General features: G+C 49.9%; 1 protein-coding gene across 1 annotated transcript in view; it reads right to left on the bottom strand.

The window, feature by feature from the left end:
- LOC144056529 (uncharacterized) overlaps window positions 1-13,134 on the bottom strand; it is a 24,749-nt gene extending 11,615 nt beyond the window's left edge. The window contains exons 1-2 of the mRNA XM_077573441.1: window positions 13,061-13,134; window positions 11,487-11,549 (exon numbers count right to left, since the gene is read on the bottom strand). Coding sequence (XP_077429567.1) covers window positions 11,487-11,549; window positions 13,061-13,134 — 137 coding nt within the window. The remainder of the gene's footprint in view (window positions 1-11,486; window positions 11,550-13,060) is intronic.

The following is a 13,134-nucleotide window of genomic DNA, read 5'->3' as shown; positions in this document are numbered from 1 at the left end:
GTGTCGGTTTTGGGTGTAAAAATTGAGCTGAAGCTTATGGACTTCATCGTCGGGGAAAAACTCAAATATAAAATCTTTCATGACAAAATGGAAAATATTAAAGCGCTTCGGTGTTGATGTGACTTGATGTGAATGTACAGAACTGTGTTGGGAAATATTGTTTGAGAACCTTTTATGAAGTTATATCGAGGTAGGAGTTTAAAAAGTGTTGACTTTTAGCTACTCCTTTTTTTGTTTTTTATGTGTAAAGGTTATAGTTTTGTTTTATATGACTTTTCATTCATTCATTCAAATGTAAGTTGAAATCATAAAATGGAGTAAATAGCGTCATTATTGCGAGAAAGCCTCAACGCGCGTTTTCATATCACTTCATTGCATCAATCATTCCTAACAAGATTATTGAAGGTCGTTTGAGCAAACGTGTGCGTGTCACACGTGCGCTCCAACTTGGCATCAAGCCGTACACGAGAAGTCGACGTAGGTGCGACTTTCACAAAGCTTGTGTGAAAAGACCAAAACATTTCCCTCCATCTTGGAAAGCATTTTTTCTCTCCAATGTTCATGCGCACGCGCACACACAATAACTCTCACACACGCACACACACACACACACACGGTGTGGCGTGGTATGTTGCACTTTTTCTTTATGGCGTCTGGCGAGGAGTTGAGCTCGGTGACATGTTTATTGTGGTCATCAGTGAGGGGCCACCAGGGGCCGCGTGCAGGTGCACGGCCGACGCTCAAGCAGATTTACTGCCCGCGTGCACGTCTCAGGCCGCTACTTTAGCTCTCTAATGCTACGTAGCCCATTAGCACGCCGCTAGCTATCATCGTTCGGCACCAGCGTTCAGGTTAAAAAGACGCGCTAACATGCTACTGGGTTAGCGTTGAGTAAGTATGACAAGGTCACATGACGATTGGCAGATTGCATCATGGACTAGCGTCTTGTATAAAAAGCACACGTGCGCACACAGCTGCATCGCACATCTGGGAGTCAAAGGGGATCACGTGTTGAAGGAGTCAAAGTCAAAAAAAAAAAGAGAGAGGATGACCCACCGACATGTTTATGTTCACCATCAAATCCCCCAAAAGTCCCACAGGAAATGACCTCACTGACCCCATGTCAACACACGCACCTTCACATTCATCATCGCGATCCGCTGCTAAAATGAAGAAAACATTGAAGGAAAAAAAAGAGGCTCTCAAGAGTCCATTCAGGAATCGGAGAAAAAGCTTTTCACAAGTTGTCAGTGAGAGTGGCAACGTAAGATGGCTGCCGTCTGCTTTCAGCCCCCCCCCGAGGGAGCCATCGTGCGTCGCCGCTACCTGCTGAAAGTCATCTTTGACTTCCTACTTCCTGCTCCTCCCTTTTCACTTCCTGCTCCTCCTCTTCTTCTTTCTGCCCTCGGATCGTCACGCGAGTGTTTTTCCACACACGTTGGCGCGCGCGCGCGCGTGCGTGCGTGCGCGGTGGCCTTTCCTCTTCAAGCTAATTACGCCAGCTACCTTGTAGCGGCGTCCCGGCGGGAGGCCAACAACTGTCAGCGCAGTATTATTTTTGAAATTTAAACAATCATCTTACGCGCTCGGCTGCTAAGATCCCGGCCTTTCCTCCGCCTCCGACCTTCAGTAATTAATACCCGAGGGTCCATTATTGGCAAAGCCTTTATCCTGGGGGCCCGCCAGCCTCCAGCTCGCTAATTACGGCCGAGCGGCTAATCCCCCCCCGCCCCCCGCCCCCTCCCCCTTGATTGACAGCTACACCTCCTCCACTAATTGCCTGTTGCAGACAACACCTGGTGAACCGGCGCGCCGGGGGACGCCCGGCCCGGACTCCGACGACGTCCTCCCGGGACGCGCAACCTCTCAAACCACGCGCTTTCTTTGCGTGTGCGTGTTAGCGCGCGTGCAACACGTTTGCCAGCCGAAACGCAGCAAAAGTCCTCGACGGTCGTCAATGTCCAAAATGTCCACGGTGGGACACTGGCGGCGCGTTTCCCGCCAGGTCCTTCCTGACACTACGCAAGTCTTTAATGTGACGTTGCGTTCGTGTACGTGTCGATTGATGTCGGTTGACATAATCATGCGGTCGTTCATTTATTGAAATTGTGTTTCCGCAGCGTGCAAAGTGCTGATGTCATCATCGTACGGAGCTTTTATTGACCTTCGTATTGAAGTATCACATTTCCTGTCGTGCCTGAACTCGCCATTTGTTTCCGTTTTGCTAATGAAACGGATGAAAAGATCTTTTTGAATGTGCATTCCTTGCCGTTGCTCTCTTCGAGTTGTCACGTGACCCGTTGCCGCTCGCCAGAGCTGATTTGTGTGCGTGAGACCTGTCACATGACGTGTGGCCGGCGGAAGGTGGCAAAAGGCGGGAAAATGCCAACGCGTGACGCCGGCGGCGGCTCCTGACCCGAGCGTGTCGTCGCCATCCATTGACGTCAATAACACCGTGACATCATCGTCACAGGGTTTGAATCGTTTGGGATTTGTGAACGAGAGGCTGCTAGCTGCATGCTAACATTAGCGTGTGCTAGCTCTGTGTTAGCGCTGATAAACAATGGGAGACGAGGAAGGGGCGGAGTCACAGCGGCTGTACAAGTGATCATATAAAAAGTGAAGTTGTTTCATTTAGTCTTGAGCGGCGGCTTTTTGGAGACGTGACAGGCCGGCGACCTCTCGACACAAAGGCAGCGCCACTTAATGCGGCCGGCGCGCCCACCATTAGCGCCTCGCTAATCCTACACTTCATTAGCTGTGCTTTTAATCGTTAAGTTGGACGAGCGGCTGACTCTGGGGGCAGGCGGGCAGGTTTTGGGGGGCGGCCGGTGGGCTCATGTGCGCACTAACAGCCCGACCTCAGAAAAGCTGAGAGGCAAAAGGATCAGGATGGGATTCCTCACCCTTTCACGGCAAAGCCATTTTTTCCATTCTGTTATATTTGTGCAAAACAACACGCGCTCGGAGGCCGGTCCGACTGGCGTCGCCGCGTCGGCAGACCAATGGTTTGCGCTCTCATCAGGCCGACGGGACGAGACGACGAGAGAACGATTTGCCGGCAATGTCCTCACGTGTGCTCAATTTTTAGGATTCTCAACTGCTGAGCCAAAAGTTCTGGTACAGGTTCTGAAACATTTGCCAACCTTCCTCACTCTTTCAACGCTATACGACCTTTGGACACGAGGCCCCCGAGTTGCCTCCGCACTTAAAAGACTCCAACCTGAAATGGACTTTGCCCATTGAAATGAATGCAAATGCAAATGGCCAATGTGCTTGCTGTTCTTCTGACTCGGCCACCAGGGGGCAGCAGAAGGCAGAACGACGCACATATTGTTTATTGAGACTTCTCAGGTCATCAGGACGGCACGAATATTGGTTCGATCCTTTCAGAGGATCAAGGAAATTATATTTAGGTATATTGTCTGTCTGCACGTGTTGCTGCACCACATCATAGATGCTATTTAGCATTAGCATTAAGCTAGTGGAGTGAAATGCGAGTCCAACAGCCGCTTAGCGGTGGCTGTTTTCTTGGAAGACTCGTAAGTGGGTGTGGTCTTATTTGCATCTACGTTGGCTGCTCGGGCCAATCGGCTTCTTCCTTGACAATCACGACACGTTCAAGAAAACCTACGGCAGCGTGGACAAAACTTTAACCATCGCAACAAGTTGATATCATGTGACGGCCGCCATTTTCCACTTCAGCCACGTTAGTATGCAAGCTTCGGATGCTAAGCGCACTTTGCCACGCTAAACACGCTAAAAGCATGCAAAACACTCCAGACTAGACTTAGCACGGCGCTTAACAGGCGCAACATGCTAAAGCATAGCAAACATGCTAAATCACGCTACATGACAGCAAAACATGCTACTATGGTCACGTGACGTCAACACTGAACATGAAACGGGATGAGTCACGTGATCAACAGCACATGAGAACCGCGAGACTCGTTCACACGTGAAGACGTCAACACGCATGAAGACGCGTTCACGAGTTCAAGACTCGTCTGACGTCTTTTGCAAACAGTGCACACGCACACACAAACACACTCGCCATGCATGACCAAGCAAATCATGAATTGCTGCGGTTTGAAGGGCGAAGGCGTTGATGAAGTTCAAGAACAGGAAGTGGGAAATTCATGTCCACATGCACAGTCTTGCACAGTGCGTGTGCGTGTGCGTGCGTGCGTGCGTGGAGGCGGAAGCGTGTGCGTAAATGTTGCTAATCGTTGACAAAGTCAATTCAAGATGATTCTCATTATTTTTTCACTCAAGCTTACTTGCCACATGAGGACAACAAATCAGTCAGGACAACAAACCAGTCAGGACAACAAACAGTCCTCAAACTCGCTTTGTTTGTTTTATGCAAGCGCTAACTTGGACGTGTCGGCCGTGTGATGAACGTCTCATTTGTGGAAGCGAACGCTTCCTCAATTTGTTGCGTTGGGCAGCGTCGCCGTCTGCGAGCTAACGTTGCAAACAATTGAAGCGCTCGGATGGTTTGAGACGATGCGATTTACGCCATCAGAATGTCGTCCGTCTGCGTTGTGAACTCGCGTCCGCGACGCCATCGTTATTTCCGTCCATCCGTTTGATGTCTTGCTTTCATCGCGTGCGATTCGGTCGCGCCGCTTCCGGTCGCTTGTGGCTTCATTTTTTTTGTCCAATCAGAATTCGGCTTCAAAGTGTTGCCATGCAAATGTAATCTGCTCAAGACGTCACAATCCCGAGCGCGGACGTCGACCGCCGTTCAAACGGATCTCCCTTTTTTAGATTCACCGCGTTCACGTTTTTGCGTCCTCTGATTGAGAGCAAACCGAATTTTGCATTTGCGGCGAGCGCACGCGTCCCTCATCCGTCCCGCTTGAATGACTTGCGACTTGTCGGAAGGTTTGGGAATCTTCCCAGCGAGGCCGCGCGTGATTTAGGGAATCATACGTCCATTGTGGAGGCAGGAAGGAACATCTGGACCACCAATCATCGCGAGTCCACCACGTCGGCCAAGTCCACTTCCTTCCTGTCGGATCAGCGCACCCTGGAGACCTCTCCATCTCCCCCACCCCGCACATATTTGATCCCCTCATCTCGCCCCCTCCCATCGTCATTCAGATGAACCGCAACCCCCCCCCCCCCCCCCCCGATGTCACAAGCACATTTCAATGACAGTTCTTTTTCTTTGAACAAGCTTTTGCTTTTATAAAGCCTGTTATGGTGTAAACGTCGTCATGGTAACACTGCTGAGCCCCCCCCCCCCCCCCACAACCTCACAACTGTACCGGCATCAAATAAAGTAGTCCAACGTAGCAGTTCCATGAAGTACAATCGTGTGCTGCGGTCGTCAGCCGATGGCGGTGAGGAATCGCAATCGGGAGTCAAAATGCTGACTGCGTTTTGTGCCGGTCCTGATTGGAGCACAAAACAATATCTTGCGGTCCGTCGTCGTGCAGTTGGCAGTTGGCAGCCATTTTAAATGCATTCATGGTTTCATTCACTCTTCATGGTGGTGAAAAGGGTGGGGTGGGGGGTGGGGGGTTCTCCGCGTTTAATGGCTTCAATTACATGAGGTTACACTTCCTCAACTTCCCCCTTGGGAGGGAGCAACACAAGCACCAAAACACGCACGCACGCTCGAACCTCCAGGACAAAACAAACAATTCCTCACATGGAGAACAAACACGCACGCGCGTCATGTTCATTTTTTTCCCTGCAAAATGTTGCTTGTTTTCACGTGCCGTTAACTTATTGTTGTTGTTGACGTAATCGTCTTGTTTTTGCCGTCACCGATGTTATCGTAGCTGACGTTGTTGTTGATGTTACACTTGTTGTCTTTTGACAGTAACGTGTTGCTAAGTTGCAGCATGACAAAGTTTGATCAATAACAAGACTTTACAAAAATGCAGCAACTTCCTTGTTGCAATTTGTCACGGCAATGCAACTTGTTGACGGAGCGCAAATGACATTTTCCGACGCTCACTTGACAACATTTCATTCAGCAACGTTGGAATTGCTACAAATAACCAACGCTTCCGTCTTTAAAGCAAAAAGTCCCCGTCACGGACTCGCTAAAGTGCTTGCTGTGATTGAAGGGCTTTTTTTTGGGGAGGGGGCGACTGGGGGGGGGGGGGGGTCAGGCCTGGCTGCCTGACGAGGCCTTTTAAGACCCACAGAGGAGACCAGGCCGAGTTGTCGGTCCGAGGACTTTATGGCCCGGCAGTCCTCGGCCCTCAGCACTCCCCGGAGAGTCCCGCCCTGACGACCGCACTGACGACACCCCCCGCCCCCCCCCCCACACACACACACACTTTCATACGCCAATTAGAGGCTTGGCACCATAAATCACATCTATTATTAGATAACATAAAGAATGGCCGCGGCCCCTTTTTACTCCTCGCAACTTTTTATTTGCCATTTTTACGACTTGCCGCCTTTAATTGTCGTCGCCAGACGACACCTTAAGATTGAAAAAATACAAACTAGCGCTAAGCAGTACACGACAGTCAAGTATCATAAAGTCCAACCTCGTACAATACAATGCGATTGGATATAAGATTGGACAACATCAAAACATGTCAACAGACACTTCAACATCTTTTTATGTGCTCCGACATCAACTTTGGAAGTTACGCAACACGAGTCCTGCGTCTTCCTGCGCCGTTTGTGTGTGCGTGTGTGCGCGTTTTCCAAATTCAATGAGGTCCGATTGAGTGTTGACATTTGTGAGCTCGCAGGACAGGAAATAGTTTGGAGAGAGTCGAGCGTTCCCGGCGGGAAGGACGGCGGCCAGCCGGAAAAAAGTCATCGGCGGTCTGAAACCCATTACGGGAGGGGTCGCGGCTCGGGTCAGGCCGGTCCCGTCCGTCGGCTCGCTCCGGCGTGGCGGCTCGTGACGGGACATGACGCGAGGGAACGCCGCGTGAGCTTCAGGAAGAGAGCGAGCAACGATTGCCCGTTGCCAAAAAAACACACATTTGTGACGGCAATTTGTTGGCGTTACAAAAACGCAACGGCGGTTACTTGACGGCGGTTACTTGACGGCGGTTACTTGACGGCGGTTACTTGACGGCGGTTACTTGACGGCGGTGACGCACGCCGTGTCGTGCTGGGCGATGTGACGATCATCGTTATCGTGTCTATAATCATTTGTCACGTACAGCAAAAAGCAAAAAAGAAAATAATCATATAATAATACATTTGTCTTGTATAGCGCTTTTCAAGGTACTCAAAGACGACTTTTCACAGAAAGTCCCAAAAACGATGGATAAATAAATAAATAAATTCAGTACAGAAAGCATTGATTGCGCACGTTTGTCTGCCAGCAGGTGGCGGCCTGAGCAAGCGGGCGCGGCCGCGAGCGCAACGTCGCCGCGAGCGCAACGTCGCCGCTGCGAGCGCTATGTCGCCGCGAGCGCTACGTCGTCGCCGCGAGCGCTACGTCGCCGCCGCGAGCGCTACGTCGCCGCCGCGAGCGCTACGTCGCCGCGAGCGCTACGTCGCCGCGAGCGCTACGTCGCCGCGAGCGCTACGTCGCGCGAGCGCTACGTCGCGCGAGCGCTACGTCGCCGCGAGCGCTACGTCGCCGCGAGCGCTACGTCGCCGTGCCAACACTTTGCCAGCTTAGTCATGACGTCGTCCGAGGCGCCGTCGAAGACGCACTTCTTCAGTTGCAAGTAGCGGAATTCTTTCCTGCCGTGATTAACGAGGAGAAGACGTAGTAGCCTTGCTATGCTAAGCGGCTAACGCGGTCGTGGAACGGACATTCAGTGCACGCGTGATGGACGACTTTTGATCTGGACTTGAAATCTGCGCAATAAATCTTTTCAAAACTTTTGTATCCCCTTTTGGGATTCACGAATTACAATCTGTCGGCCTCTCGTGTGAACATTTGATGGTTTTCTGCATTTCTCTTTTCATACAGATCTGTTGAATGTCACTTCAAAATAAAATAAGAAAATAAACATTCATAGTGTGTTGTACTTTTTTTTTTTATAGAAAATATATCTTGCTTTTCCTCCATCTGGCTCAGCACGAGCTATGAAAATTCACACATCAAGTGACGTTGAGGATTTGTCATGTTTAACATCACATGACGTGTTTTGTTGATCACGTGACGTTCGCAATCGTCGAAGTTGAGCATCGTTCGATGTTTCCCGTCTTTAGCGTCAGCACACGCGTTTCCTTCAACTGTTTGGCGTCGGCTCTCATTTGACATGTTTACATCACGTGACATGTTCAGCAATAAGTCACGTGTTGATATCATGTGATGCACTTCCTGCTTCAGCCAACCTTCGCTCAACATCCTTTTTTTCTTCTTTCTTTTGTGGAATTGCAAAGTCGTCCCATGAGCTCCACATTGCGTTTCCGCTTGCAGGCGGCGGCGGTCCGAGTCGGACGGCGGTCCGAGTCGGACGGCGGTCCGAGTCGGACGGCGGTCCGAGTCGGACGGCGGCCTTCGGGGTCCGGACCGCTTTGGCGCCTTGCAAAAAGTACGTGAATATTTGATGTCTGCGGCGAGGTCGGAAGGCGGCGGCTGGGAACTTTGCGGGCGGGAGGCCGCCGGGCGCGCAAAAGAAAAGAAAGAACCAAAGCGATACCTGAACGCGGTGAGTCAAATCCCACAAAGCGGAACCCGGCCCGAGGAGACCCGCGCACCGATGGATGATAAATAAATTGTGAGATTTTCTGCCAGCCAAAACAACAACAACTTTTTTCTTGTCTTCTAACGGAGGCAAAGTTGGGAAGATGATTTATTTATGTGTCTGGAGGGGGCGGAGCCTGCAGCCAGATTTCAGCGAATCACAACGGAGCCTATTAGCGCTTGACGGGTTTATCCGCCGGCCGCCCGCTCGCTTGCGTTAGCGGGCCGCGGCCGGCCCCCGCCAACTCCTCTGGGCCCGCCTGCCATCTCGTACCTGAACGCCAAACGCATCGATTTCATGTCAGATGTTTTCTGAGGATGGTGGGGGGGGGGGGGGGGCAATGGGGAAAGGCGTGCGGGTCTTTGGGCAAAATGCTAAGAAGGGATCTCTTAATTAGGGCGAGGGATTTAGCGGGCAGGGCTGCAGGTCAATCACGTCTGCAGACCGACGGCCGAGCGACGGTGAATCGCACTCGGCCGCTCTAATTGGCTCCTCGGAGCGCCCGCGCAAGTGGCGGCGCAACCTCAACACTTGCCACCCGACCACCAATCTTCAAAATTCTGAACGATGCATCAAGACAAACGACAAAGCTTTGCTTGCATGTTCGCTGTCTTGTTACATGTTTAATAGCATGTCGGAACTTCGTTAACGTCACATGACTTGATTAGCACCGTAACACGTTTAGCGCTAGCTAACATCTTTAGCAATGTCTGACGTTAGTCAGTTTTTTGCAACATTTGACATGTTGAAAAATTCTGACGTTGAACATCATGTGACATATTTAATGTCACGTGACATATTTAGTATCGCGTTAACACATCATGTGACATGTTTAGCGTCGTGTTAAACATCACGTGACGTATTTAGCGTCTGTGGCACGTTTAGGAATGGCGGATGACGAAGGAGCCGCCCACCGGCGCGTGCGCTCTTACTTCCTGTCAGGAAGCGGCAGATGTTTCCATGTTTCCCGTGGCGGCCATCAACATCTGGAAGGCGTCTCCAGCAGCAGGAAGGAAGCAGGAAAGTTTTCACGCCAACGCGGTCGTCGTGGCCACGCCTCCTCCTTTCATGTCAAGCCATTGTTTATTTTTTCCTCACCATGTTGTCGCATGGACTCCGCCCACCGGAAGCACCGTAAACAACCTGACACACGTCTTCGGGTGGATTCACCAGAACCTGCAGGAGGTCCGGAGGGAGGCCTTGGAGGAGGTCGCGCTGGCAGAGGCCAAGGCCCAGAAGCTTGTGACGCGTCGCACGTGTTTCCGGCACCGCTTGAAGGAGATGGCGGAAAAGCTCCCCGTCAAGCAAGCAGCGGGCCTTTTCTGGGCCGCTGACGGAATCTCGGGTTCGGGCCCGGAAAGTCCGGCGGCAGATGTGCTGGACGAGCCAGCGTGAGAACCTCCGCGCCGCACAAAAGAACTTCCTCCACATTTTTCTCCTTCCAACGGAAAAGTCCAGGCCCAGCCCGCATCCCCGGGGAAGCGCAAGCGAGAAGCGGCGAGGCGGAACCGCAAGACGCGCGCGCGCACACGCATGCACGCACGCACACACACTGGGATGTGACGATGTGTGTGTGTAATGAGATACACGACTTACATTAACCCCGCGGTGACGCTTCACGGGAGGATGAAGAGGAAGAGGAGCTCCTTCCTCCTCCTCGTCCGTGGAGGGAAAAACATGAATGTGAATAAAGGTCAGCTGTCAGCCCGCGCGCGTGTACACACACACACACACACACACACGCACGCAGATTCACTTCATATCGTCAACGTCGGCCATATTTGGATGAAGGCGACGATTTAAAATAAAAAATCTCATGTTCCTTTTTTTCTAATAAATCGGTCAAACTGTTAATGGATTAAAATGAAAGGATGAACATCAGATGATGACTGCATGATTTACGCCTTCAATTTCTGAACACAAAAGGAAAGGATGAATGAATGAATGCCTTCATTGCCAATTGAATGAATGGATGAACATGTTGATGAATGAAGGAATAATTGCATGGTTGAATGAATACATTATTGAATGTTCAATAACAATCAATTCCTTGATGGATAAATGAATAAAACTAATAATCTGAATGAATGAGTAGATGGATGAATGATTAAAATTTCAAGAAATAAAAATGTTTACTTGTTAAACATTCAAGTCAAATCTGATTTCCGTAAGATTTCTGTTCATAAATTGTGCAAATTGGTGAATGCGTTGAGGGGGCGGGGGGGGGGATGATGAATAAATGGGTAAAGAATGAATGAACTAAATACCTTCATTATGGTTAAAAAAAATGGATGAAGAAATGAACATGAGTGGGTCATGATCTTCATCATCATCATCATCATCATCTTCATCATGTAGGCTTGTCACAAACACATGTTTTTACACTCCATTATTTTATCAAACACACAGTTGAGCTTTTTGGGGGTAACAAAAAACAGTTTTGACATCGATAATCACAGATTTAAGACTCAAGTTTGATGATATTCACACTTAAAACACAAAATCTGATTTGAACCTTCAATTCATATTTTCATAATTCTCCTAATGAAACATCAGGGTTAGGAATTTTCATAGAAACCACTTTTGTCTGCTCGCGGACGCAAAGATTTACAAAAAACAAAAACAAGATTCAGCCGCTCATCTGCTCTTCTTTTTTTTCCGTTCACGTTTGGCTTTTGTAATCCGAGACTTTCCTGTCACACTCGTCACTGCTCGAGACGAACGATGCTAAGCTAAGTTAGCAACTCGCACCCGAGCACGACAATTGAGTGGAAGGCGCGCGAGCAGGTGGTGAGCTTTGCAAGAGCAAGCCAAAGGTGTGTTGCTGTTGCTGTTGCTGTTGCTGCCTACCTGCACCAGCTGGCCTGGCCTGGCCTGACGACCGCCGACGATGACGTCACGACGCGGCTCTTCCTCACGTCACGCGGGGTACATTCCCGTCACACTTATTGGTTTTGCACAAACACCTCCACGATTTTTTGCCCTCCCTTTTCAGCCCAAAGACAACACAGACACTCGGCAGCATCTCAGTTGGACTTGACAGCTGCTGGAAGTTTGTGTCGCCAGCAACAAGTGTCCGTGCGGAAACGCCCAAAGTGGATGAACATGGTTCCGGGTGTCATTTTAAAATAAATAAATACATACATGAATCAATAAAAATGAAAAACGAACCCCATTTCGAGGCATGCGTTTTTTTTTTGTCGACCACTGCCCGACTTTTCCTCACGGCCCCATCATCATCATCATCATCATCATCATCATCATCATCATCATTATTGTTACGGTGCGTTTCCATTACCCTCAGTTTTGCGCAAAAAAAAAACCCTCAAATGTCAGAAGTTAAAAGTTTTTAGCTCTCATGGGGTGTTTTTTTTTAGAGTATCGAAAGTGTCATGGAAACACTTGTTGCGCATTCCCTGTAGTCATGTGACCCCCGCCCAGCACGGAGCAAAGGAAGTGGGAAGTACGCGCCCCCCCCCCGGGCTCCAGGTGGCGGAGTGGTACCGTCACTTTGCCAATGATGCAGGTTGGCGTGGGTCCGCGTCCTCACCTGGGACACCATGTTGATATGCGTGCATGTTTGTGGGAGGGAGTTAAAAAATGCATTCATAATAATCCCAATTTTTTTTTTTAAACCATAACGGGGCCACTCGCCTTCGTGTCGGAGAAGACAACAAGTCTTTTCGAGCACAAAGCCAATATGCCGCCGTTCAATGCACGTCCCAAATCGCGGCATGAAAAATGGCCGTTGCCCCGAGCAACGAGCAAGCGAGCGACAAGACGGTTGGAAACCCAGAACACGAGTTAAGCAACACCAGCACCAAATGCCCGAACCCGCCCGGAAAGGGGAGGGAGATGTTTTTAAAGCCATCTTAACAACTCCGGGCGTTCGTCTTCCGGAAACGTCATGAGCACCTCCGACACAACTGCGAGATCGCGCGAGACGGAACGTGACGAGAATTGCGCCTCAGAAGCCAAAAACGCTCTTCAATGGAAACTCCGGCGAGTCGAAATTGTACTTGATCCAAATAGTACAATAGGCCCATTGCTTTGATTTTTGCGGAAACCTGTCGTAGAAACGCACACTCTTGTCGTCATCATCAACATCATCATCATCATCATCATCATCATCATCATCATCATCATCATCATCCCTGCCGTCATCCTGTCCTGTCACGGTTTGTTCCATATCAAGGAATTGCCAGACAATTATTATTGTTATTATTTTTTTCATGACGCGGACTGCTGCACCTGGCCATGTTCGCAGGTGTGTGCATGGCCTCCCCCTCAGGCCTCCCCCCTCCCTCCACGTTTCTTGTTCCCACGGATGCCTTGCTGTGGATGACATTCGTAATTAGTTGGATCATTTGATTGATTTCACCCCCCATTTTATGATTTTTTACATTTCAAATCTCCTATCTAACTTTTTCTTCTGATATTTCTTCCGCCTCAACTTTAGCACCTTTTGCCTGTCCTGCAGGTGTTTGCTGTTGGACAT

Source organism: Vanacampus margaritifer, chromosome 8, assembly GCF_051991255.1.
Source record: "Vanacampus margaritifer isolate UIUO_Vmar chromosome 8, RoL_Vmar_1.0, whole genome shotgun sequence".
Taxonomy (NCBI): domain Eukaryota; kingdom Metazoa; phylum Chordata; class Actinopteri; order Syngnathiformes; family Syngnathidae; genus Vanacampus; species Vanacampus margaritifer.
Note: the sequence above shows the minus strand (reverse complement) of the source record. Positions and strands in the feature narration are given on the sequence as shown.